The sequence below is a fragment of the Giraffa tippelskirchi genome, chromosome 9 (genome assembly GCF_054371585.1).
Source record: "Giraffa tippelskirchi isolate mGirTip1 chromosome 9, T2T-mGirTip1v1.2.pri, whole genome shotgun sequence".
In the NCBI taxonomy this organism is placed as follows: domain Eukaryota; kingdom Metazoa; phylum Chordata; class Mammalia; order Artiodactyla; family Giraffidae; genus Giraffa; species Giraffa tippelskirchi.
In genome coordinates this window covers 145,393,394-145,420,286 of record NC_137283.1, presented here as the reverse complement: position 1 = coordinate 145,420,286, position 26,893 = coordinate 145,393,394, and the positions used below count along the sequence as shown (strand labels likewise).

Below are 26,893 nucleotides of genomic sequence, written 5' to 3'. Positions count from 1 at the left end.
AAGTACAGTGGTGGTTGGCAGAGGCTGAGGAGTGGGGGGAATAGGGAGATATTGGACAGAGGGAACAAGCTTTCAGTAATAAGAGGAATAAGCTCTAGGGATCTATGGTATAGCATGGTGACTAAAATTAACAATACCATATTATCAATACATGTCATATGTCAATTAAATCTGAACATGAGCCTATAATTTGATGAAGTTTATAAAATAACACTAAATTTTTAAAATGTTAAAATAACACTAAGATCACAATAAACTGTGGAAAATTCTGAAAGAGATGGGAATACCAGACCATCTGACCTGCCTCTTGAGAAACCTATACACAGGTCAGGAAGCAACAGTTAGAACTGGACATGGAACAACAGACTGGTTCCAAATAGGAAAAGGAGTACGTCAAGGCTGTATATCATCACCCTGCTTATTTAACTTCTATGCAGAGTACATCATGAGAAACGCTGGGCTGGAGGAAGCACAAGCTGGAATCAAGATTGCTGGCAGAAATATCAATAACCTCAGATATGCAGATGACACCACCCTTATGACAGAAAATGAAGAAGAACTAAAAAGCCTCTTGATGAAAGTGAGAGAGGAGAGTGAAAAAGTTGGCTTAAAGCTCAACATTCAGAAAACTAAGATCATGGCATCTGGTCCCATCACTTCATGGTAAATAGATGGGGAAACAGTGGAAACAGTGTCAGACTTTATTTTTTTGGGCTCCAAAATCACTCCAGATGGTGATTGCACCCATGAAATTAAAAGACGTTTACTCCTTGGAAGGAAAGTTATGACCGACCTAGACAGCATATTAAAAAGCAGAGACATTACTTTGCCAACAAAGGTCCGTCTAGTCAAGGCTATGGTTTTTCCAGTAGTCATGTATGGATGTGAGAGTTGGATGGTGAAGAAAGCTGAGCGCCGCAGAATTGATGCTTTTGAACTGTGGTGTTGGAGAAGACTCTTGAGAGTCCCTTGGACTGCAAGGAGATCCAACCAGTCCATCCTAAAGGAGGTTAGTCTGGGTGTTCATTAGAAGGGCTGATGTTGAAGCTGAAACTCCAATACTTTGGCCACCTCATGCGAAGAGTTGACTCCTTGGAAAAGACCCCAATGCTGGGAAGGATTGGGGGCAGGAGGAGAAGGGGACAACAGAGGATGAGATGGCTGGATGGCATCACCGACTCGATAGACATGAGTTTGGGTAAAATCCGGGAGTTGGTGATGGACAGGGAGGCCTGGCGTGCTGCGATTCATGGGGTCGCAAAGAGTTGGACACGACTGAGTGACTGAACTGAACTGAACACTAAATTGTTTAAACCCTTAAAATCAGATCATTGATTTCTTAAGACTAGATCGTTCATCATCGGGTAGAAGTTACACCTGCCTCCCACTCTTCGTTTTCTCTCATAATCCTGGTGATCTTTCAGAAGACAATTAGGAGAGGGACAACTAAAACATTTTTGAGAGAGCTCCTACATTTGTATGTTATGAGGGACTCTTGCCATGCAGAGTCTGTCTAATGCAGAACTCTTAGAGATATGAATTACCGTGCATACCACATAGATGTGGAAACAGGGTTCACACAGCTTGAAAGTGACAAAAGAGAGTGTGATCAAAGGCTCTGGAATTACATGGAAAGAGAAGTAGAGATAAAGATGCAGAGGTAGACAAAATCTGTATTCTAGAAGGCCTTATATTTCAACCATACCTAAAATCACTTAATTCAAACATTTTGTTTATTTAAATATTATGAGAATATGAATATTGATACCCTATTCCTGTGTCAGGAGTGGACCAGACCCTTTCAGAATTAATTAAAAATATATGTAAATTCCCAAGAAAATATTAATTGCTTAAATAAAGCTAAGACTATGCTTGTAACTTCTGCTTTTATTTTGAGGACTAACAGATTTATCTGCAAATCAGCATCTTTAGCAAACAGTGGAATATCTGATCTTTTTCATAGATGTCAAAAGTTTTTACTGTAGAAACGGAGGCATGCTATTTTGTTCTCAAATACCTAGGAAACTACTTCATAACTTCAGTGATGGAATTGCTTTCTAAGAAATTTGAATTCCATAACATCAACTAGATGTTGGCCAGGTATTGATATATCAGACAGATATAAAACAGCTCAAAGGAAATTGAAATTTTTCATAGACATAGGGCCAAATAAATATAAGAAAAAATTCTTACAGATAGTCAATGATTTCAATGTAAAACTATCAAATCAACATGTATCTTTAATTATAAAATTTGTGGCTAACAAGAGTATGATGAAATCAATAGTCTCATACATTCAGACAGTTCAGTTCAGTAGCTCAGTCATGTCTGACTCTTTGCCACCCAAGGACTGCAGCATGTCAGGCTTCCCTGTCCATCACCAACTCCCAGAGCTTACTCAAACTCATATTCATTAAGTCGATGATGTCATCCAACCATCTCATCCTCTGTCATCCCCTTATCCTCTGGCTTTCAATCTTTCCTAGCATCAGGGTCTTTTCTAATGAGTCAGTTCTTCGCATCAGGTGGCCAAAGTATTGGAGTTTCAGCTTCAGCATCAGTCCTTCCAATGAATATTCAGGACTGATTTCCTTTAGGATGGACTGGTTGGATCTCCTTGTAGTCCAAGGGACTCTCAAGAGTCTTCTCCAACACCACAGTTCAAAAGCATCAATTCTTCGGCACTCAACTTTCTTTATAGTCCAACTTTCACATCCACACGTGACTACTGGAAAAACTAGAGCTTTGACTAGACGGACCTCTCATACATTATAGGAGTATATCTGAGAACAGTCCTTCCGGAAAGCCACCTGCCAGTGTACAATTTTTGATCCAGCAGAACTATTTACATGAATTCATCCTAACAAAAAATTACAGTCCACTAGAGTCAAATCTTTATATAGAAAGAATCCACTGCAACATTATAAGGTCAAACAGAAAAAAGGCCTTTTTTCAGTTTACAAAGTACAACGGAATATCTAATACTACCATAAAAAATCATGATTTTTTAATATAAACAAATATAAAAAAGCTTACAAAATACTATTATGAGAGGAAGACAGAAATCAGTATTCAAAAAGACAAAAGCATGATATAAAATATGATTCCACATTTGTATAAATATGCTTTACATAAATACTTTCATACAAAGAAAAGTAAAATTAAATAGAGAAAGACAATAACTTTCCCTCCTGAGCAGCAGAATTAACTGGTAAGTTTTATTTTCTTCTTCCTTTGTTTCTGCATTTTACAAGAAGAGCACTTTCTCTTTAATATATTCAAGAGCAAAAATGTAAATTCTATCTTTAAAACTAATGAAATCTGTTTCAATTTGCCAAACAACATTCAAGGTGGTTTGCTATATATATGCACATGTGTGTTTAAAAGCTGACTGTCATTACTGTCTTTGATGTCAGTATAATTAACAGATTTTTCTGAAGAACAATTTTTATACCAACTTTTTCAAGATGAAAAACCAAGGCTCAGCAAGGTAAGTGCTATGAGCAAGGTAAGACCATTTCACTCAACACAACACAACTTTCGTGTCCAGAAAGACAATCTCTTCATTCCCCTTCCAGGGTTCCCTCTACTATCTCTTGCTGCTTCAGGAGTAGTCATTCTACTGTATCTGGGGGTAAATGGTTCCAGGACCATTAGAGATAATAAAATCCATGGATGCTCAAGTCCCTTATATAAAATGGCATAGTATCTACACATATCCTCTCATCTTCCCACATACTTCAAATCACCTCTAGATTCTTTATAATACATACTATAATGTAAATCCTATGTACACACTTGTAAGTACAATGTAAATACTATGTAAATAGTTGCTGTGTGTGTGTGTTAGTAGCTCAGTCGTATCTGACTTTTTGTGACCCCATGGACCGTAGTCTATCAGGCTCCTCTGTTCATGGGATTCTCCAGGCAAGAATACTGCAGTGGGTAGCCATTCCCTTATATAGGGGATCTTCCCGACCTAGGGATCAAACCCTCATCTCCCATATTGGAAGGCTGGAGACATCACAAATTCAAGTTATGATTTTTGGAAATTTCTGGAATTTTTTTCTTTTCAAATATTTTTGAGCTGTGGTCGGTAGAATCCATGGATGCAGAACCTGCAGGTAACAAGGATCAACTATATCTTAATTCTTTATTTAACCTCCCAAAAGATGTTTTCAATGTAAAATGATAACATGGAGAACTACACTATTTAAATGAGTACCTCCTCAATTCCTTCCAGCCCTAATCTATCACCCTATTTCCTGATACACACTTGTCCTAAATAGGTATATATCGGGAAATGGGGTGGTGGATTCCCAGTCTTCAATTTCTGGTTTTTATTAAAGCAAACACTCTACTATTTTACACCACTTTGAGCCTCAAATGAGATTTCTCCCAGATTGCAATAAATATTTGCTAATTTTGATTTACTTTAAAGAGCAGGGAGGTTAATCAAGAGCAATTAATCAAGAGCACAAACTACATGTTACAAATAAATAAATATGTTTTGAAATCTCCCAACAACTCTTCCAGTTATTTATAGTCTCAGAATATGCCATTCCAATTCAGTCTTAGAAAATAGTACAAAATGTGTTCCATATAATTTTCAGTAAATAAGGAGCAACTCTAAGTTTCAAATATTACAATTTCTATCATTTCTTCACCAGATGAGAAATTTCAGTTTATCTGGCAATGCAAAAAGTATTATCGATATTGAGGTATAAAAGACAAAAAGCTTAAAGATAATAGCACATGTCCTGAAAGAAACCAAACCATATGTGATTACGTCATATTATAAAGCAGCAGCTTTAAACACCAACTCGTAAGAAATGGGAAAAATTAAAACACAAAGATGCAAATATAAACAGTTTTTATAATAATCTACCAGGAATAAATTGCTTTTTTGATAAAGTTTGTGTGTCTTTCCCAAGACAGGATTAAGAAATTAAGAATTTCATCTTGATAAACTTCTACCAACTGAGACAAATGTTAAAGTCAAAGACATTATGTCAATACCCAAAATGAAAAGGCCCTCCTCAACAGAAGTTATCAGTTCCAAACAGGATTTGGAAAATCTTATTAAATAGGGGTGCAAACCAAACTTTCCTATTAGACTGAATTCATAAAAGACAATCTTCTTTCTAATCTCTATAGGAATTACTAAACTATAATAAATGAGGGTGTCAACACTACAAATTTCCTGCCTTGGGAAGTCACAAACTTCAGCTGTAGGCATGTGCAGCTTTTGTAAAAGGAAAAATGAGAATTTTAAAATGCCTTTTGTTCAAATTGAAATGACCTAAAAGAATGAAAAGCTACAGAGCAAATATTGACCACCAGGTAAAAAGTCAAGACACTTTTAAACTAGTTTGTATTTGTCACAGTCTTAAGTTAACAAAATGTGAAAAAAGCACAAAGAGGGCAGTTGCATTTTTTTTAAAAGATCCTCAATAGTTATCTCTGCAGAGGTTCAAGTAATCTCTTCAACTATTATCACAGTAGAGTTGCTGCTGCTTTTGAAACATTTTATCATGAAAATAGCATACAGAAGCATACAGCATAGTTGGTATACTGTCATATACTGACAACCAGACTTAACAACTGGTAAGATGTTACAATATGGGTTCTAGCTAAAGAGATATATTTTATTTATTTATTTTTGGGAATCATTTCCAGATAAATCATTCAAACCAACTACTTGATTCATCTGATGTCTGTCCATCTCAGGAATTTATAAAATATACTTTTATAATACAGTCCCATAAAACCCCAAAATAGAATATACCCTTATCAAAACAGTTCAACCACTGCCACTATTAATAGGTCCTAGGACAAATCACTTAACCTCTCCAAGCCTCTGTCTTCTCACATTTAAAAAATGAGGGCTCTAAACTTGAACATATCCAATGTCACCTTTGGTTATGGGCTTCCTTCGTGGCTCAGACAGTAAAGAATCCACCTGCAATGCGGGAGACCTGGGTTCGATCCCTGGGTTGGGAAGATCCCCTGGAGGAGAGCATGGCAACCCACTCCAGTATCCTTGCCAGGAGAATCTCATGGACAGAAGAGCCTGGCGGGCTACAGTCCTTGGGGTCGCAAAGAGTTGGACACCAGTAAGAGGCTAAGCACACAAGAATCTTTGGATATAATGTTTCTCATCTCAACACCACAAGAAAACTGCTCTCACTGGTTTCTTCAATCTTGATATGGAATTCAGATAAATCTCAAAACACCTAAAAGGTACAAGACACCTGGTCAGAAGCAGTCCTCTCCCTCAACTCTCGTGCTGTGGATGCATTTCTGGAAATCACTCCAGCTTTAAAGCAAGGATGACATATAGTACAAGTAAATTATTGAACTATTTAATTGTCATAAAGTATTGATTCTCAACTACATGAGATTTCCCGAGGTTTTGGTTTACATTATAATTTCTCCAATCGTTCATTGGCTTCCTATCAAGATTCACTGCTCAGCTTTTATAAATAAGCATAACAGGTCATTAGGCTTCCATTAGAAGCAATTACTTCAAAAAGAGCAAATGTTCCCTTTTCTTTCCCACCACATTACCTATCTCCCACAACGACAGGCTATGTAATGAAGCAACCTAGGATTTGCTTCAAATATTAATGCAGAACAGCACTCAGTCATTACAGTCATTAATTCAAGTTATTCACTACCTATCAAAAACCTCACTCTCAAAATAGAGATTAGGCCAAAATCATCTGAGACTCATCAGAAGGTTTAATTATTGAAATTCAAGAAAGATCTTCCCCTGAGTCTCCCCAAATCTAACACGTGGCCACAAGCAACTGAGATAAAAAGTACATAAAAATGATGGCTGCCCTAATTTTGTAATTTTTTTTTTGTCACGTCGCATACTTGCAAGATCTTGGCTCCCTGACCACAGACTGAACCTGTGCCCTTAGCAGTGAAAGCACAAAGTCCTAAACACTGGACATCCAGGGAATTCCCGCTGCCCTAATTGTCTATTGAACAAAAATGTCAGAATATTTCTTTTCACTAGATACTGCTACCTCAGGGGCCATTAGTCACATTCAGAAGACATGGTCCCTTTTGTTTAGCTCCAATGGGAACCTAAGTTGTTTGGAAATAGTATGATTTTGCTGGCAGAGAATGTACCTTAAAATGGAAGTTGGCTCGGCGCCCTAGAAAAGAAGAAAAATGAAATGACCCTGCATTGCAGAAAGGTAAGAGGTGGTTGGTATGCAACATTCTGCCACCTGCACTGAGACAAACAGAAACTTTTAGCTAACATGTTCTTCTATTATTTCAAAAACTAATCCAGCAGTCAATAGTAGTAAAGCATGTGAATAAATTCTGTCATGATTTTTGTTTGCTTGGAGAATAAGAAATTACAGAAAATCTAATGTTTCCATTTAGTAATACTCTAGCCCTACATAGCGAATTCATGACCATTAACTTATCAACCCTATACTATCTTTATAAAATAAATAGAATGCATATTACTCCCACTATCTAGAAACTGAGGATGGATATATCACTTGAATATTGCGATAGATCGGACAGCAAATAAGACAATCAAACGGAGGTCTTCAGAACCCAAATTCAGCATTTTCCCCATGATATTTCATTTCTAATATACTCTAAAGAACTAACATGAAAAACAAATTATACATTTTGTAGTTTACAAATTATTTATCAAAGAGTGCTGACATGGCAACCCATTCCAGCATTCTTGCCTGGAGAATCCCCATAGACAAAGGATCCTGGCAGGCTACAGTCCATGGGGTCACAAAGAGTTGGACACAACTGAAGCAACTTAGCAAGCACAGCACAATATAAAGTTTATAAATTGTTTAACCAAAGCTATCCTAATTATTATTAACAATTAACACAGTCCAAAACTATCAAATTCTGTAAGATAAAGTCATAAATTTATCACAATAAATTGAAATATTTTTCCACTCTTTTAAACTTAACATTTATGGTTTCAAACTCTTACTCCCAATCTAATACTAAAAAGTAGGAAAGGCAGAAAGTAGATTAGTGGTTGCCTAGGGCTAGAAGGATATGGTTTTTCCAGTAGTCATGTATAGATGTGAGAAATGGACTATAAAGAAAGCTGAACGCTAAAGAATTGATGCTTTTGAACTGTAGTGTTGGAGAAGACTCTTGAGAGTCCCTTGGCGAGAGAGTTCCAGAAAAACATCTACTTTTGCTTTATTGACCATGCCAAAGCCTTTGACTGTGTGGATCACAACAAACTGTGGGAAATTCTTAAAGAGATGGGAATACCAGACCACATGACGGCCTCCTGAGAAATCTGTATGCAGGTCAGGAAGCAACGGTTAGAACTGGACATAGAACAACAGACTGGTTCCAGATGGGGAAAGGAGTACATCAAGGCTGTATATCGTCACCCTGCTTATTTAACTTATATGCAGAGTACATCATGAGAAATGCTGGGCTGGACGAAGCACAAGCTGGAATCAAGATTGCCGGGAGAAATATCAACAACCTCAGATAAGCAGATGACACCATACTTACGGCAGAAGAAGAACTAAAGAGCCTTTTGATGAAAGTGAAAGAGGAGAGTGAAAAGTTGGCTTAAAACTCAACATTCAGAAAACTAAGCTCATGGCATCTGGCCCCATCACTTCATGGCAAATAGATGGGGAAACAGTGGAAACAGTGTCAGACTTTATTTTTCTGGGCTCCAAAATCACTGCAGATGGTGACTGCAGCCATGAAATTAAAAGACGCTTACTCCTTGGAAGAAAAGTTATGACCAACCTAGACAGCATATTAAAAAACAGAGGCATTACTTTGCCAACAAAGGTCTATCTTAGTCAAAGCTATGGTTTGTCCAGTAGTCATGTATGGATTTGAGTGCTGGACTATAAAGAAAGCTGAGCGCCAAAGAATTGATGCTTTTGAACTGTGGTGTTGGAGAAGACTCTTGAGAGTCCTTTGGACAGCAAGGAGATCTAACTGGTCCATCTTAAAGGAGATCAGTCATGAATATTCATTGGAAGGACTAATGCTGAAGCTGAAATTCCAATACTTTGGCCACCTAATGTGAAGAACTGACTCATTTGAAAAGACCCTGATGTTGGGAAAGATTGAAGGCAAGAGGAGAAGGGAACAACAGAGGATGAGATGGTTGGATGGCATCACTGAATTGATGGACGTGAGTATGAACAAGTTCCGGGAGTTGGTGATGGACAGGGAAGCCTGGTGTGCTGCGGTCCATGGACCGCAAAGAGTCAGACATGACTGAGTGACTGAACTGAACTGAACTGAGGGCTAGGAGGATGGAGGAGAGGAAATAAAGAATCCTCATGAGTAGTGGGTTTCTTTTTTGGGGGGAGTACAAAAACTTTTTAAAATGTCATTTGTAGCAATAGTTGCACAGTCCTGTGACTATGCTAAAAAAACACTGAATTATATACTTTGAGTGAATTGTATTGTATGTGAATTACATTTCAATAAAGGTATTTTAAACAGGAAAACAAGGAGTCAAAGTAGAGCATTTTTACTTATCATAATAACATTACAAATCTAAGGACAAATTGAAATTTGGATTATTTATTCAACATATATGAATACTTGCTCTATTCAAAACACTCTTTTAAAATAAGATATGACCCCAAATTCAAGAAATTGACAATACTTCAGATAGCGAAATAAAGAAATAGTGAATTTTAATACCAGAGCAAGTTAAATATAACCTGTATAAAAAATAAGTACACATAAAATGTAATGGATACTAGAGTAATCCCCTGGAAATTTAAATATGTAGCCAAGTATCACTTGGCTGTGTGATCTTGGGCAGCATAAAATAATATATTAAAGCACATTAAGAACAAAGCTCTACATAGATGTAAATGCACTGTTTCCTCATAAATAAAACGAGAAAAATGGTAAAACAATTTCTACAATTTTTATGTACTCTAAAGTTTTATAAGTCTACAATTTAGATTAATGCTAGACAAACTGATTTCTATCACGGATTATTTTTCATTTTTGCTTGAAAAATTGTGTCAATCTCTCATCAACGGAATATAACTATTTTTGTCACTATCATACCAAAATGACTCATATCCAAAGGAAGGTCATTCCATTTAAGGGAGACATTCAGAAGAACTGTTTTCTTATTTCAAAGATATGAATATTGAAAAATTTCAATATTATTCAAGAATTTTTCATTTTAGAATGCTATCTTGGAAATGCTCTCCATGTTTGAATATCTCCAATATTCACAAACATTTTTTCTTTAAAACTAGTCTAAATTTTGGAAAAAGTCAAAAGTCAATGACATTTGACTGGCATTCAAAAGAGTAATTCTTTTATTAGGATGAAAATATTGATAAATGAACTTCATAGGCACTTCTGACAAACAAGTACCCAATGTTCTCTGAATACAATAAGCACACTTCTATTGCCTATGTCTTTGCTCAGTGAGGGGTTTATTTCCAGAATGCCCTATTCAACTCTACCTACTCTCAAGATCTCTATGAAGCATTACCTTTTCTCTAAACTCTTCTCTTATATTTTCAAGTCAAAATATACTCTCCTTTGTTCAAACAGGTTTGAACTTTATTGTATGCTATTTGTCACATTCCATTTAGACAGTGTTTGTATTCCCAGCAAAGCATCTGGAATTCAGATATTTTGGAATAGACTATTTGGTCCCAAAATTCAGTAAATCAGTTAACATCACTACATTTTAGTTTACATTATACAACATGGTTTCATTTTTCATCTGAAAATTTCATAAAATAGTTTTAAATGATATCACCCATTTTCTGGAAAGATATAGGAAAGGAGAATTCAAGCTGCCAGTAGGCATGGAAATAGTTAGTCTTGCCAGGGGAAAATTTTGCAATATATAGCAAATGTCATTAAATGTAAATTTGAACCAGTTATCCTATTCTATAATGAAAATATATCCAGGAGATAATCAGGATGGTCTCAGTGATTTATGATGATGTTCACCACAGAATTATTTATCATGAGAACATTGGTAATAACCTAATTATCTAACCATAATGGATCCCTTAAATAAATTATCTTTCAATAGAATTTATATTTACTCCATTAAAAAAATCACAATATAATAAAATGTTTAATGACATGGAGAAAAATTTAATGGTGTGTAATGTTTAAAAAGAAGGTTATAGAATTCCAGAGAAAACCTAATCATAAATAACAATTCCTTTGTTTTCATATCACAATCACACAGGCATGAGAGATGCCAATTGCCCAGAAGCTCCACGCTAGGTAGGCGCACACCCACCTTCGTTTTTTTTAAATTCTGAATTCTGAGTAAATATGATTTCAGATAACGTTTTCAAGTGAAAAAAGTCTTGCTATTCTTCTATCTCCTTAAACTCTTGTAAAGAATGCCCTGAAAAAAAGTAAAACAACTCATCTTCTATTGTTTTTGATCCAAGTATCAAGAGCTTTACATAAAATGCTACAACTAATCTCACACTTACCAAGAACAGTCAATTCAGATGTTTTGAGGGTAAACTTAGATTCAAAGTTGATGGCATCAAAATAATTCTTAAAAGTGTTGAGAATACATTTAAGAATCTGTATTTTTTTTCCATTCTCTTATAATCAAGCATGTTTGTGCTTCCTTTTCTATCAGTCACAGTAAAAATAACCTTTCCCTTGCTGTGTTCATTTTCTAGTAATGGAACGGGAATTCTTTTTTAATATAATGTTTTATAGAAATTAGGATTACATCAGTTTCCTTGTGTGCTAACTGATTTTTAGCTGCCATCTTGGACTCTACTCAATAATCTAGAGGAGTGCTTATATGGGGAATATGGGGAATATTCATCCTATAAGAGTTTCCGTCACAAGCTTATTGGTCAAGGGAAGCTTTTTTTGCACTTCAAGCTGAGTCTCAAACAGAGAAAATAACACCAGAAAAATGTCAGAGATTTTTTCCTACGCCATTGTTAAAAGCAGGGTTGGCTCAAATTGTACCTCAGACCCAGCAAGTCAAGATCTACAGGGATTGAAGCTTTTGGAAAAGTTCCATGGACAAACGTGATGTGAATCCCTTTGTTAAGATCTAAAGGTTCTTTCTAAGATAATGATAATAAGGAAGACGGTATGTAACACCTCAACACCCAGAGACTTCAGGGAATCTTTATGCTTAAAGCACTATGCTGGGCACATTATGTGGATCATCTCATTTGATCCACATACCATCAATATGGGAAAACAACCATGGCGATAGTGATAATAGCCAACTCTGAGTAACCAACACACATGGTATTTACTATGTGCCAAGCTGTGTTCTACCATCTTATAAATTAGAAAATTTTTGAATTGAACTTGTAAGTCTCATAACTACCCCTTGAGAGAGAGAGACTAATTCCAGCTCCATTTTCTGAAAAGGAAGCTGAGACACAAAAATGCTAAGTGACTTATCCAAAGTCACATTGCTGGGGAGTAACAGAGACAGAATTATTTGAATTCACACAGTCTAAGTCTAGACTATTAACCATTAAAATGCTTCAGAACAAGTTATTTGAATCTCTTTGTTTTACACGGAAAATACAACATTGTGTTTATGTCTGTGCTGCTTCATACGTGCCTTTGGCTCATGAAAGTCCTTCAATTCACGAGCACTGAGTTGAATTGCCAAAAAAAAAAGAAAAAAAAATCATTAGAAAATATCCAATCTAGAAAATTAGATGGCTTTTCAATTTAGTTTTTAAGGAATTATTATGCTATTCTAAGTATAATAATTAAAAAAAAATTATGTTTGAGTACTACAGAAAATTAGACTCAGTGAGTACCTAATTCAATTCTTTTGGTACAGAAACTCTAAATTATGAATCAAAAACCAAAATCAACTGTATTAATTTGCATTAAAATGAACCAATCCATCTTCTCAGACCTACAAAATGAGCCTATTAAAAAAGCATCCAATGTACAAATTTCAATAAGAACAAAGTCTTTATCCTCTTAGAGTTATATAGCCAGAACTCAAATATCAAAATATCTTTGAAAAGAACATATTTCATCTTGCTTAAACTTCTAGGAGAAAACAACTACATCTCCACCTCACAAAACTGGCAGCAATAAAGCATCCATTATAGATGATCTGTTTCCTCATCTGTAAAATGAAATGGTTGAAATCAGTGGTGTCTAACATCTCCTCTTGCTCCAGGATTCTCTAGCTCATGTCTTAAAGGATACTAGTAAAAATTTATATAACTGAAAATGAAATGTACATAAATTTAGAAACAATACTATTACTTAGTTAATGTGACTTCTCTTTCTATATCTTCAATAACGCATGGTTGATTTTAGCCCAGTATAATTCCTAAAACTATCTGAAATTAAGTGTAAAGAGACACTGAGTCTGGAATCAGAAAGCCTGTGTTTAGTTTAGGTTGTACCAAACATTAGCTGAGCAATTACTGACATATTTCTCAGCCTGCCAATTTATAAAATCTGTTTCTCCACTTGCTAAATGGGAACAATGACAAATTTCTTTCCTACCTAGCTCTTAAGGAAAAATAATCATGTAGTAGTTAATTAATGCCATATGTATTAATGATGAAATATATGAGAAAATACACTGTAAATTCTCACACACTCTAAAAATAAAAATAAACTGCACCAGTAGTAACGAGACGTTTTTCAGTCATGGAAGCTTGAAGTTATTTTATTGCTGTGTTTGACCACTTTTCTTTCAAATTTCTTAAAGCAAAAGCAAAATAGTCTATTGTGGAAACAGTTCAATGTGTTCTTCCATTTGATGCTTTTCCAAAATTCTTACTTAAGCTTTATCTAGCCATACATTCATATCAGCCTATTATTTATTAAGCATTTAAAGGTTCTTTCTTTTATAAGGGAGCTTTGTTATAAATTAATCTTCTAGAATTCCACAGAACTGAACAAACTAGAATAAGAAAAATGAAAAGAAATCCTCTGATGCACCTCATATGCTTTCCAATTTCAATTATTTGGATTCATTTACCTTGCCCAGAAACGAATATACTTTGTGAAACTGAGTAAGCTACCATAGCATGAAATTTTCTCTATTCTTCTATCTCTATGGTAGGAGTTCTACTAATTGCTTATTTTAGAGGGCTAAAAATAAACTACCAAACATACCAAGAGAAGCAGTAAGTGCTCACAGTCACTACTAAGGGGAGTGGATAATGTCTGTACATTTAAAATCTGTCAGTGCATTCCTCTTGGAAACTTCCCCTTGAAATTTAATAAACTTTAAACACAAATCACCAATATTTTAGTTTCAAATTTCAGTACTCTAAAGGAGATCTTTTATCCATAGTCATAATGCTATACCAATGCTGTCAAAATGGCTGTTTGTCTCCGATTTCTACATTACAAACCTAGACTTAAGCAAATAATGATATCTTGGCTGTTAAAAAGCAATTTAGAAGGCAATCCTGTAGAATGGTTTTAATTATTTTTTAGTTATTGGAAAACCATGACCTCATATCTGATTATACTACTTTAGCTAAAAGTCACTGATAGCATGAGTTTTCTGATTAACAAAATGTTAATTTGATAACTTTTTAAAAATAATTTTGAGATACACATTGACTTGAGGAGCTAGGTAAAATACAGATCAGGAAGTCATATAAATAATGCTGCTGCTTTTGGAAGCCAGAAGAAAATATCTGATGACAAATAGGGAGGTAGATACTGTCTTTCTTGACCCGCCACACTTTAAGCTGTAATCTAAATCCACTGAGAAATAAGAAACACAGTGAGAGTAAGGGAAGTAAACTTCCCAGGAGTCCACACAGCCTTGAGGCAACACACTCAGCGCACTGATGGAGATGGGTAAGATATAAGTAAGTTCTTCCACATCTGGCATTTTTCTCCCATTAAATACTTCAGGCTTCACAAATTTTTTTGAACTATCCAAAATGTGTTTATCATACAACCAAGAAGAGACAGTGTTCATGTCATCAACTGGAGTTCTACCTCCGGGCGAGAGACCATGACTCTGACCATTCTTAGAGTTCAAACAATATGTGTATGATTCGATTATGGAAAGAAACTGAGGGAATCTCAGAGATGACCATCAAATATCTACATCTCAACACTCAAATAAAGACAAAGTAAAGTTCTATCACCCTAGAACACTGGAGGAGTTAATTATTCAACAAATGCAAATTTTCCACCTGCAAAAGAGGACATTTAAAGAAATAAAAAATATAAAATTTAGCTATATGGAGTGTAAATCATTTGAAAATATGCCATTCCACTCTCTATATTCTTTAAAAATGCATAATCAACCTTAACTACCTCTAAATAAAAGGAGCCTCCATATGTAGATGAGAAGTGGTACATAAACTTAATTCATCAGTGAATCTGAAACTCTATCCAGAAATTATGCACCTCTATCATCATATACCCTTGTTTTTTGGCACCATAAGCTTCCACGTAGCTCTCTGTTGTCTACATGCAAACACACACACTACACACAATGCAAGACATTTGTAGACATCACCTATCAATCCCTATTTCTGGGTGGAATCTTCCCATCTCTATTGTTCACAAAGTACTCAGAGGCAGCTGCTCTGGTACCACAGAAGACATGGTTTTTCAGAGATGACTGAGATCAGTACAGTTCTGAAAAATCTGAGTCCTCCAGAAGACTAGGCTAAGAATAGTCAGAGTTTCACTGTAAGGATGACTCAGTAGTTACCAAAATGGTGTGTGTATATATCACATAAGAAGAAAAAGACAACCAACTGGCTTGGAAGAAGAGAATAGTAGAAAGTATACTCTACTAATATTTAATATGGAATTTTACAATGCCATATATGCACAATTTATAAATGAAAATACATATGCACACATATATTTAAAATATTTTTACAGATGGCACTACATGATAAAAAAAAGTTTGGAGCTGATCAAAACCATGTAAGCTAAAGTGAGTTACACACACACACACACACACACACACACACACATATATATCTCTGCAGGCAAACAAGTTATATTACACAAATAAAATTTTTTAAATGCTTAAATCATGAGGAATCCAATTTATAACACTAATTTTATATTTTTCTCATTTTTCTATAATGGTTAATATCTCAATCTACTTTACAAATAGTTGCTTTTACCATGTCCTCAAACATTTTCATAACAAATATTTTATGAAAATTGGCACTAAGGAAGAGAATGGCACTAATAAAATATAAATTTATTCAGCTTCTAGTGCAAAGATTTAGTGATGAAATATCCCCAAGTAATCAGATAACAGTGAAAAAAAATAAAAGTCCATTTTATTTTTTAATCATTTACATTCACCTTTGCTTTTACTGTACTCTATTAGGAGAAAAAATATCTTTATGGTCATTAATATTTTAAAGGAGCTAAGCAATCAAAACCAAATCTGGAAAAATTAGCATCCAGCATAAGGTGATTTTAGGTCATCAGGGCAATTTCAATGCTGTTAATTATACCTTCAAGTAAGCAGCACTTATTTTTCAGTTTCCTGTCTAAATTTTATGTATGACCAGAAAGAAATATATTAAGTGCCAAAAATACTAGTGAAAGTGTAAATAGGTTAAGAGAAGGGAAAAAGTATCTAACTCCAAGAGTTATAAATTCCAAGTGCTTCTTTTCGCTCCTCCCTAATCTTCAAAACATACCGGAAAAAAAAATGAGAATATTCAACACAAATTTCCAGTTCTGTCATACATAAGCTATTTTCTTATAGATAAAAGGTATATAAATATAAGCAAAGAAAGAGATGGTATCAGAGAGGAAAAGGTCCGATGAAAGGCTGAATTTCCACTTAATATGTAAAAACAGAGATCCTAAATAAAAATTTAAAGGAGAGATAAACTGGATTTCAAAACACAAATATGAATTTAAAATAGTCATTTTCTCAACATTATTTCCAATTTATTTTCAGTCTGTAAATGTACTTACAATAGACTGCCTCTATATTTTTATGAAGAAACACTGCAACTTAGAGCATTTCCTTTCTAAGAAACTAAATTTAGAGAATGTAGGAGGTATAGGAAGCGATAGTCATGATAGCATTTAAAATGTAAGGGGAAAAAAATTTAGTGTCTTAAAGTAAACAAACACCAAACTTATTTAAACTTTTAAGTATTATACACAGAACACTACTGATAATTAAAATACAATAAAGTACTTTTTGGTTGGTATAGATATTTCACTTATGTCAGTATTTCAGATGGCAATTATTTATTAATATCCAATTCTGCAACCAAAATTTTTACTTACATTATATGAGCTAATATAGTTCAGTACTTAAGATCAGTTTTCAAAATATAACCAAGCAAGTAAAATATATCCATTACTAAGTGATTATTTCCTAGTAATTTGCCACTTCTTATTTTAGGTATCTAGTTCTTCAGCCAAATTTCATATATCACTGACTTACATTGACACCTGCTGGAAAGTACTGGAATTGTTTGTTTCTCATTTCATTATCTGGGCAATTTACTTTTGAGAAAAAAATTGTGAAAGATAAACATCTTAACTGAGAATAACGCAAATTTTAATTTTTTAAGAGAAAAAAGTAACATTTAATTCTAAACATTTAAACTGTAGTGGTTTCTTTAGGAAATTAAAATCTCAAGAAGTCAGCCCAAAGAGTATTTCAGTTGGGAACTAACTTATCCAAGGACTTTATTAACGTAAGTTGTACTAATTTGGGGAGTAATTATGAAACTAAGCAAACTTCTCCAGTATTTGAACTTCTGCCTTTCATCTTAAGACCATCTTAATACCTTGGTCACATGACTTGAGGAAACTATCTAATTTTATGAAAGTACATATACAAATAGATGAGAAAAAAGATCCAGTTAGTGAAACAGGATGTTTTATATATTCATACTTACAGATAAAATGATAAAATAACGAGTTAGTGAGTGAGCTTTTCTTCTCTATTATCAAAACTGCCTATTTATGAACTACATAAACATTTCACCAGGATAAATTTATTATCTGAAGTGAGCCAAAACACAAAACATTTGAATAAATAATTTATGGATTTTTACAAGTTAAGTTGTATTAAGTTTTAATGAACTTCAAATGAAAACGCTTCTACTTCTGCAAAGAATGCCTATCACCATAATAATCGGTCTCCTGAAACTTTTCAAAAAAAAAAAAGATTAAAGACATTTAATTGGCCAAAATGTAAGAAACAACAATATATGATAAAGTTAGTAGAATTCTGCTTTCCCCTGTCTAATCCACTGCCATATAATAAGCAAGATTTAGGTGCTCAGACATGTCATATTTTATAACGTCAGAAAAATAACATTGTCCTAGAGACAGCTATTTGAATTATAAATGATTTTGGCTAACAGGGCAAACAAGATACATTATCGGGAATGGTACTAAGAACATGATATGAAGGAAGAATATTGTACTGCGGTGCTGGATAAATTTCTTCAGCATTCCAGTTATAACTCCCCCCTTCCTTTTTCATATCAAATCACTCCAATTTCTGACAAAAGTAATAAGAAAGTATGAACATAGTTTACATAAAACAAAACAATGATCAAAAATATAATAGCTAACTTAAAAAATATACAGAAGCTCATTCAATGGTTTATGTTTAGGATGACGTAGTATTTGAAATTTGCAACTGTCAAACAAGTTGCCTTCTCAAAGTGTACTTAAATCCACCAGTCCAAACAAAATTCAGTTCTTCATGTTTAACTATAGTATATGAAGATTCAGGAATATGGGGGATATTTTACCATGAGATGTATTTCTCATGGTAGTTTCTAAAATGTATTTTAATTTTTTAATTGATAAACAATGAACTAAAGAGAGATGGACAGTTTTTAATGAATCTACTGAAAGATTATTTTAAACTTTTTAAAAATCTACTGACATTTATGTAAAATTAATTGCCCATTTAGTATTAAGACCACAAGTACCTCAGAGGTAACAGGTCTTAATGAATGTAGTTTTTGCTATTATTTTCTCCAAACAATTCACTAGTCCTTTATAAAAAACAAGATTTTGTCAATTACAAAATAAAATATGCACTAAAATAGTACTTACTCCTGATTCTGAAACAAAATGTAATTAAGCAATTCACTTTAACAGCTTCTACAGTCAGTCACTAAGAAAAGGAATCTTTCCTTGATAAGAACCCTGAAAGACTAAATTTTAGAGCCCGAGAAACAGTAGAATTGTCTGACACCAGAAATCCTCATTTTCAATCACTCAGTTACCTTACAGAGCTTCTGATACCGAGGAGAAGAAACTGCCATCCTTTGTAAACGATGTAACAAAACCACAACTTTCTGCAGAGACGTTCTCACCACAGCCATCATTTTAAGTTTACCACACTTCTGCAGACACCTCAGAATTTGCATTATAAATGAAGAGCAATGATCATTTCCTCCCGGTCACTGGACAATGATTTGCCAGTTCTCTGAGCATGCTCGTTTCCAGGAAAGCATTTGAAAAATACAGGGGACTTAGGTGCTAGGCAGAAGGAGGCTGGTATTCCTTCAACTTCTTCTCAATTTAAAAAACATACACAAACGCCACCCAGAAAGCCCCCAGCAGATGCACACAGCCAGGACTTGCTCAGCCCAGCACGACCAGACAATGAAGCAAGTTGTTGGGCAGCCAAACGCTGCTTGCTGCTGGGAGAGGAGAGCGCTCAGTAGCCAAAAAGGATATTAAGTGAAACATTAAAGCTGCAGATACAAAGCAGATATCCCCGGGGAACAGAGATTCAACACATCACCAAGATGCATGCCTTGTAGCAGGTTTATATTAAGCGATCCAGTGGCATTCACTCTCTCACTTTAAAGAGAGATGTGTTCGCTACCCGACTAAACGCAGCTCTGGCTGTGTTCTATGGGATGAGTGAATAGAGCCCATGACAAATCTCGAGCAGAACAGAAGGGGACCTGACTCTATTATATCAGCCCAGACGTTAAGTGTTAATAAATCCCCTCCACGCAGGTCTCAGAACAAGACCATCTGAAACAAAACAAAAAATACGTGCAGGGGACTTTACCTAAGATACCCTAAAAGCAGAGTCGTCCACAGGCTCTCACTACTAACATTCCAAATTACATTTCCCCTTAGTATCTTCATGATCTTGTTTTATTTGCCATAAAGCTGTTTTAATTTTAGAAGTAAGAAATGTAAGATATGATGTATATGTCACATAGACAGAAGAACCCAGTACAGAATTTTGAGGTCTTATGTTTATGTGTATATATTTCAGATGCATTTTCTAAATACTTCAGCTTGAATACCACAGTAAATATCAACTGAGGCAAAGTACTGTTAGGTAATAAGCAAAATAACCTAGAATGATTCCATGACGAGGTTAAAGGGCACAGCCAGAAATAGAAGCCAGACGTTTCTCATTATGTCCTGCTCAAATTAATAACCTGACTAAGTCTGCATTTTCACCTTTCTGCATCATTGTCATGACTCTTTAAAAGAAATGCAGCATTTAAAAATATTCGTTTCTCGCCTTCTTAGTCCTTCATTTTAGCATGAGTTAAAGCCCTAAAGTGGGTCTTAGAGGGTTGCGTTTATCAAGCAGCGTTTTTTGTGAGTTTCTATTTGTCTATTTTTTTCCCAGCAGCTGTATACTGAGAACCTATACTGCCTCCTTCTGGGGAGTCTAACAACATCAAAATATCTATACAAAGCCCAACTCGGAAGAGGTCATCAAAGAACGAGGTGATTAAAACTAGCAATTTTTTAGGCAAATATATAGACACATGAAGTAGATTAGTAATTATTTGAGGGTCAGAGAATTGGCAACAGAGGATTGACAGCTAAGGAGTACAGGGTTTCTTTTTGAGGTGAAGAAAATGTTCTAATTTGATTATGACAAAGGTTGCACAGCTCTGTGAATACAGTAAAAACAATTGTACAACTTAAAGGGATGAAATGGAAGGATTGTAGGGTATGTGGAATGTTAATAAAGCTGTTATAAAAAATGAAGTTGTAATTCCTGTCCCTGAACCAACAGGTGAAGCTTCCACAGTACAGGTAATACCCCCTAAACACCAGAGAGCTGGGTAACAGACAAGATCTGAAACGATCTAAACAACCAAAGTCTACGCCTATGGAAAAGAGGATACAAATTGGGCTGAAGGAGAACACAGGAGACAAAAACAGAATAATGCCAAAGCACATATTATTAGAGAGTAAAAACAGCAACCCCAGAAAGGCAACAGGGCAACAGAATTTTACTCAGGAAAGAATCAAAGCCTGTTAATTAATTGGTACTGATAAAATTTAAAGCTTATAGTTTGAAATATAATTAAGGTGATGATAATAATATCTTAGAATATAGGCAGGAAAATTAAAGAGTAAATGCATTTGAATTAATAGACAAACTGACTGGGAAATCAATAATAGACTTTCATTCAAAAGCAAAAAAAAAAAAAAAAGTTTGTGCATCTTTGGTCAAGTTCTCTCATTTGACTACAGATCCAACAGTGACAACTGTGAGCCAGGCATCTTCTCCCGAACATTCCTCAGATGCCTCATTTCCACACAGTGCAAATGGAATTTACCATCATACTCGGCACTAACTTGCACTGCTGCCTTGCCTTTTTCTTTTCCTGTCGTCCCCAATCCCAGATTCTGACACCACCTATCAGTCTTCTTTGTCAATAACCTTTCTCCCGCCGTTAGTCTACTCCTACTACCAAGTCATTAGGTCTGTTCCCCCGCACTGCCTCATTTCTAGTCATTTTCATCCCTGACCAGATGACTGGAGTATCCTGTTTGGCTGTCAGTCTTGCCCAATTCAAACACATTCTCCATAAAGTCATCAGTTAGATTCCTACAAAATACAAGTCCCACGCTATCACTCTCTTGCTTAATATTCTTTAAAGACTTCTCTCCATGGCCACCAGGTTAAACTACGAAATACTTGGCAAGTCATACAAAGCCCTCTACGATCTGGAGCACTCAGCTCTCCAAGAGCTTTTGCCTCCAAAAAGATCAGGTTTTCTCTTGCCAACAGTTCTCTGCTGAGGAGAAAACCCTACCTGCCATGCAGCAGGGCAATGAAATAGAAATTCATAAATCCAAGTGATCATTTATTCTTTTCGGAAGTGGTCTGTATAGCTGCTGAGTCGCTGCAGTCGTGTCCGACTCTGTGCGACCCCATAGACGGCAGCCCACCAGGCTCTGCCGTCCCTGGGATTCTCCAGGCAAGAACACTGGAGTGAGTTGCCATTTCCTTCTCCAGTGCATGAAAGAGAAAAGTGAAAGTGAAGTTGCTCAGTCGTGTCCGACTCTTAGTGACCCCATGGACTGTAGCCTACCAGGCTCCTCTGTCCACGGGATTTTCCAGGCAAGAGGACTGGAGTGGGCTGCCATTGCCCTCTCCATGGCATACTCCCAGAAATTAACCTTCATCTTCCCATGTGCTTCCAAACTATGCTTTATCAAAAGTTACCCAAATTCACCTTAAACCAAATACAGAATAAATTTCTTCACCTTCATGAAATATTCCCATGGCCCTGCATCCCACTGTGTTAAGACACAAAGCAAGTACAACTAGAGAATGTGTCATGTAAGCAGTTCTACATACACCCCTGGTACACAGAGCACACGCTTGCCGAGGTCCTTTTTCCATCGTTTTGTGCACACATGTCCTCCACCACCATCACCACACCAACAGAACATGTGTTTTGTAATTCTAAGTGCTTTTCCTCATTCTTTTTCTTCAACAAATATCTTTCCATTTCCAAATAAGTTTTCATTTTTAACTGTCTGTTCACTCACACAAAAGGAGAGTCATTAAAACAAAAATCCAAAGGAAAATTAAAATTCTATTGCCTCAGAAATACTAAGCAAAAGGTACTAAGTCTAAAAATCATCTACCCATAAGGTGCCCAAAGCAAAGCCATCGATTTTCTTTTTTTAATAAAGAGAATGTTTTAAAATTAAGAGCATTTAACAAAGAAGCAAGGGAGTGAAAACTCATGCAAACTATCATAATGTGAAACATCCAAACCATAAATAAATGAATGTGCTTATCTTTAGGTAGAGAGATGTTAATAGGCTTTTAATAAATGCCCTTTTTATTATTTCTTATGGGACAAAATAGATTATTTTAGCAACATTAAATTAGTTTCAAGAAGCATTTACCATTCATGTTATAATGTATTTTAGTCAGTAACCTCTTCCTCCTGATGCTGGTTGCCATAAGACAAGTAGTCCTGTCTTAGATATTTTTATTCAGAAAGATTTTAAACATCTCTATTTACATTTATTTCTTCCACAGTTTGAATAATTCATTAAATATTGAGAAGAGTTTTTGGCTATGTAAGAATATATCCCAGGATAAAATGTATTTAAAGACATTATTAAACTCCAAAATAGATCTGTGTTTTACTGGTGCTCACCATCAAGGTTCACTTCAAGCCTCCTTTGTTCATTGTCTAAAAGTGTCACCTTCTCAAATGCACAGCCTTGCATATGTTTGAGATTAACATCATTATATAAATTGAGTATCCATGAGCATTACTGGGTCAGACTTATCATTAATGATAAAAAATATATATTCTAGCATATAGCCACATTCAGAGCTCTCCATAACCCTCTAAACATGAGATGATAGTTAAATATCTTATCAATTAACATGTATAGTGACCTCACAGGACTTCAGAGGGTAAGACAAAACACACACAAAAAGAACAGATTTATCTTCAACATTTGCCTGCTCATTCTCATTATCAAGACACAAGGGTATTATGTAATGAATCAATGAATAAAAAATAAGAAGTAATGTAAGTAAACAGATTTTTGTTGAATTAATCTTGAGAATTCAACCATCAAACACTCTAATAGTCAATATACATGGGAATAAGTTATTAATAAGTCTATTCCAAAAGGGTCTTTTTAAAAAATGTATGACTTTTTAATGATAATAATTTCAAACAGAAAATTTGTAAGAATCAGAATTGTTCCAAGAAAGTTTCTGGACCCTTCATCCAGACCAACATATCTGTTAACATTCTGATGTTTTGAGGGAAAAGATTTTCTAAGAAAGGATTCAAAAAAGGTAATTACACTGAATTTCATAATGATGATGTTTTAGGGCCCAAGGGCAGCAGTCAGTATTTACTTAGAATTTCCACAAAGAGCTCTGCATAGGCAACAGTACGGAATAATGTGATCTCTGCCCTTAAGAACCACATGATCGACTATGAGAGGAGGAGACAGGCATCAGATGACAATGGATCATGAGTTCACAAGCATCAGAAATAATACCTGTCAAAATGTTGTGAGAATGACATGGCATAAAGAAGTAGTCAGATGTAAAACTCTGGTAAACAAGGAGACTTCTCCAATGAAGTTGGTTTAAGACCGAGTTCTAAGTGAGAAGGCCTGTGATTGGCAAGAATAGGTCATTCTGCACAAAGAAAATGGGAAATTCAAGGGCACTGAAGCAGTTGCACTTGGGGCAGAAAAAAGATTCATACGTGCTTCATAAGATTCCTCATAATTTCTTTGAAAGGAAAGATTTTGTATTATCATATTTCACGTGGAAGAAAATCTGAACCTCAGACTGCATTCACAATCGTAGTTATCAAGCTAAAGACATAAAAGCAATACCCTCAGGCCTAATATTCTTAGTTGTAAACTAAGCCACAGGGCCTTTGCAGCTTTCATATTAAGTATTTATAATAAATGAACAAAGAAACAACTTCATATTAAAAGGAAATGCCCTGATAAATCAGGTTTCAATAAGGCTAACTGTAATAGGGCTTAAGATGACAGAAAATAGAATAGTTATGAGCCTAAATAAATAATTAATTTATTATTTAATTATTAATCAAATAATTATTAATTAATTTATTTATTTAATCTAAATAAATAATTATCACTTCCATAAAACAAGGTGTGTTTTTTTCTTAATTATTAACTAAGAGTACTTTATAGACCTCATTTCTGGAAACCAATTATTCACAGAGAAGCATGGATTTCATAACTGAATAAGGTGATAGCCTCACCTTTGAACTGTAATAAATTTTGCATGTAGACGGATCAAAGAGGATGGCAAAAATTAAAATAGAAGGCACAGTTTCCCGTGCACTTGCCTGCATCTGCTGTGTGAGTTCTCTCGCCAGGACAGTGTCCTGAAGAGCATTCTCCCGCTGAGAGGCATCCGCAAGCACATTAACTGTGGTTTCTGCTTCTTGCATCCACTTTAGGAAGTTCTCCAGATCCTTGCGAGAGCTTTGCACTGTCCTTAGCTCAGCCTCCAAGGCACTCTGTCTATCAGCAATGCTGCAAGCAACAAAACGACAGGCACATCTCCATTACTTACAGTGTGACAGGCCACAGCAAGCCACATCCTAAAGAAAAATTAACACACAGCCTCCAAGCAACCTTTATTTAAGTACCTAATGTAACTAGGAGATCTGTTTCTATGTGTGTCTTGAATAATCCTTAATAGTAATGTGAATTTTGAGAGGAAGGAGTGGGTGAGAGATATAAATATTAACAAAATCATATCCATATCATAAAATAATCATCACATTTTACAACTTGTAATTGTATATTAAGTTATTCTCCATACATTTTATTCTTCCCTGGTGGTAAAGAATCCACCTGCAATGCGGAACACCTGGATTTAATCCCTGAGTTGGGAAGAGCCCCTGGAGAAGGGGAAGGCTACCCACTTCAGTATTCTGGCCTGGAGAATTTCATGGACTGTATAGACCATGAGGTTGCAAAGAGTCAGACACGACTGAGTGACTTTCACCGACACTCAAAAGGTAATATCAATAAATATTCATACACGTGACTAAATGAATTCTAGAAAGAAGTAAAATCTGAAGAAATGGTTAAGATACAATCAAATAGTTTAAAGGACTTACTTTATATATTTTAAACACTTCAGATCAACGCAAACCGGTTCTTTAAGCTGACATAATAATATTCAGAAGACACCAGACAATGAAGTTTTTATAAAGCATTCATTAAATCTACACCAAAAATTAAAGCATATATCTTGAAATGGCATGATTTAAGAGATACACACACCTATAAACCCAATCTGTAAAACTTCATGTATCTCAAAGCTCCATGAAAAGAAAACAGCTTAATTTATGAATGGACACCAACAAGTTCACTCCTAAGTATTTAAACTCAAGAGAACTGAAAATATATATCCACACAAAAACTTGTACACAAACGCATCATTACTTATTTAGAAGAGTCAAATAATAGAATCAACCCAAACATCCATCAATTGAGAGAGGATATGCTAAACAAAATGTAGTATATACATCCACAAAATATTATTGCATCATAATATGGATGGACCTTGAAAGCATTCTGCCAGGTGAAAAAAAGAGATGCAAAAGGCCATATATTTTGTGATTTCATGTATATGAAATATTTAAGAGGACCAAATCCATAGAAAGAGAAAGTAGATTAGTTGTTGAGGAGGACTAGAAGGTAGAAGAAAATGGGGACTGACTTGCTAATGGTTGTGGGTTTCTTTGGGGAGTGATTAAATGTTCTGAAATTAAGAGTATTATGATGAAGCACAACAGGGAAAAGATACTAAAAGCCACTTAGCTGCACACTGTAAAAGGGTGAATTTCATGAACTATACCACAATTTAAAAATCAGCACATGTAATAAGATCTCACGTACATATTTTTTCTACCTGTCCATCAACTCATTCATCCATTCATTATCATCCATCCATCTGTATATACAGATAGAGGGAGAAAGGTCTGGAACACTAACCATATTAAAATAGGTCCAGGTGCTGGATTATAGTGTAGTTTACTTTCGTATTAGTACTTTTCTGCATTCTTTGAATTTACAATAAACAAGCATCTCTCTTGCATATCAATAAATGCATTCGCTTAAA

The 26,893-nt window shown here is 35.1% G+C and overlaps 1 protein-coding gene across 6 annotated transcripts in view; it reads right to left on the bottom strand.

Annotated features, from left to right (window-relative positions):
* Nucleotides 1-26,893, bottom strand: part of UTRN (utrophin) — a 538,953-nt gene that overhangs the window by 224,761 nt on the left and 287,299 nt on the right. For 5 of the 6 annotated variants that reach the window (XM_081531054.1, XM_081531057.1, XM_081531056.1 and 2 more), the window contains one exon: nucleotides 25,100-25,293. In XM_081531054.1, coding sequence (XP_081387180.1) covers nucleotides 25,100-25,183 — 84 coding nt within the window. In that variant the 5' untranslated portion in view covers nucleotides 25,184-25,293. The remainder of the gene's footprint in view (nucleotides 1-25,099; nucleotides 25,294-26,893) is intronic. The other variant, XM_081531053.1, reaches the window with a different exon arrangement.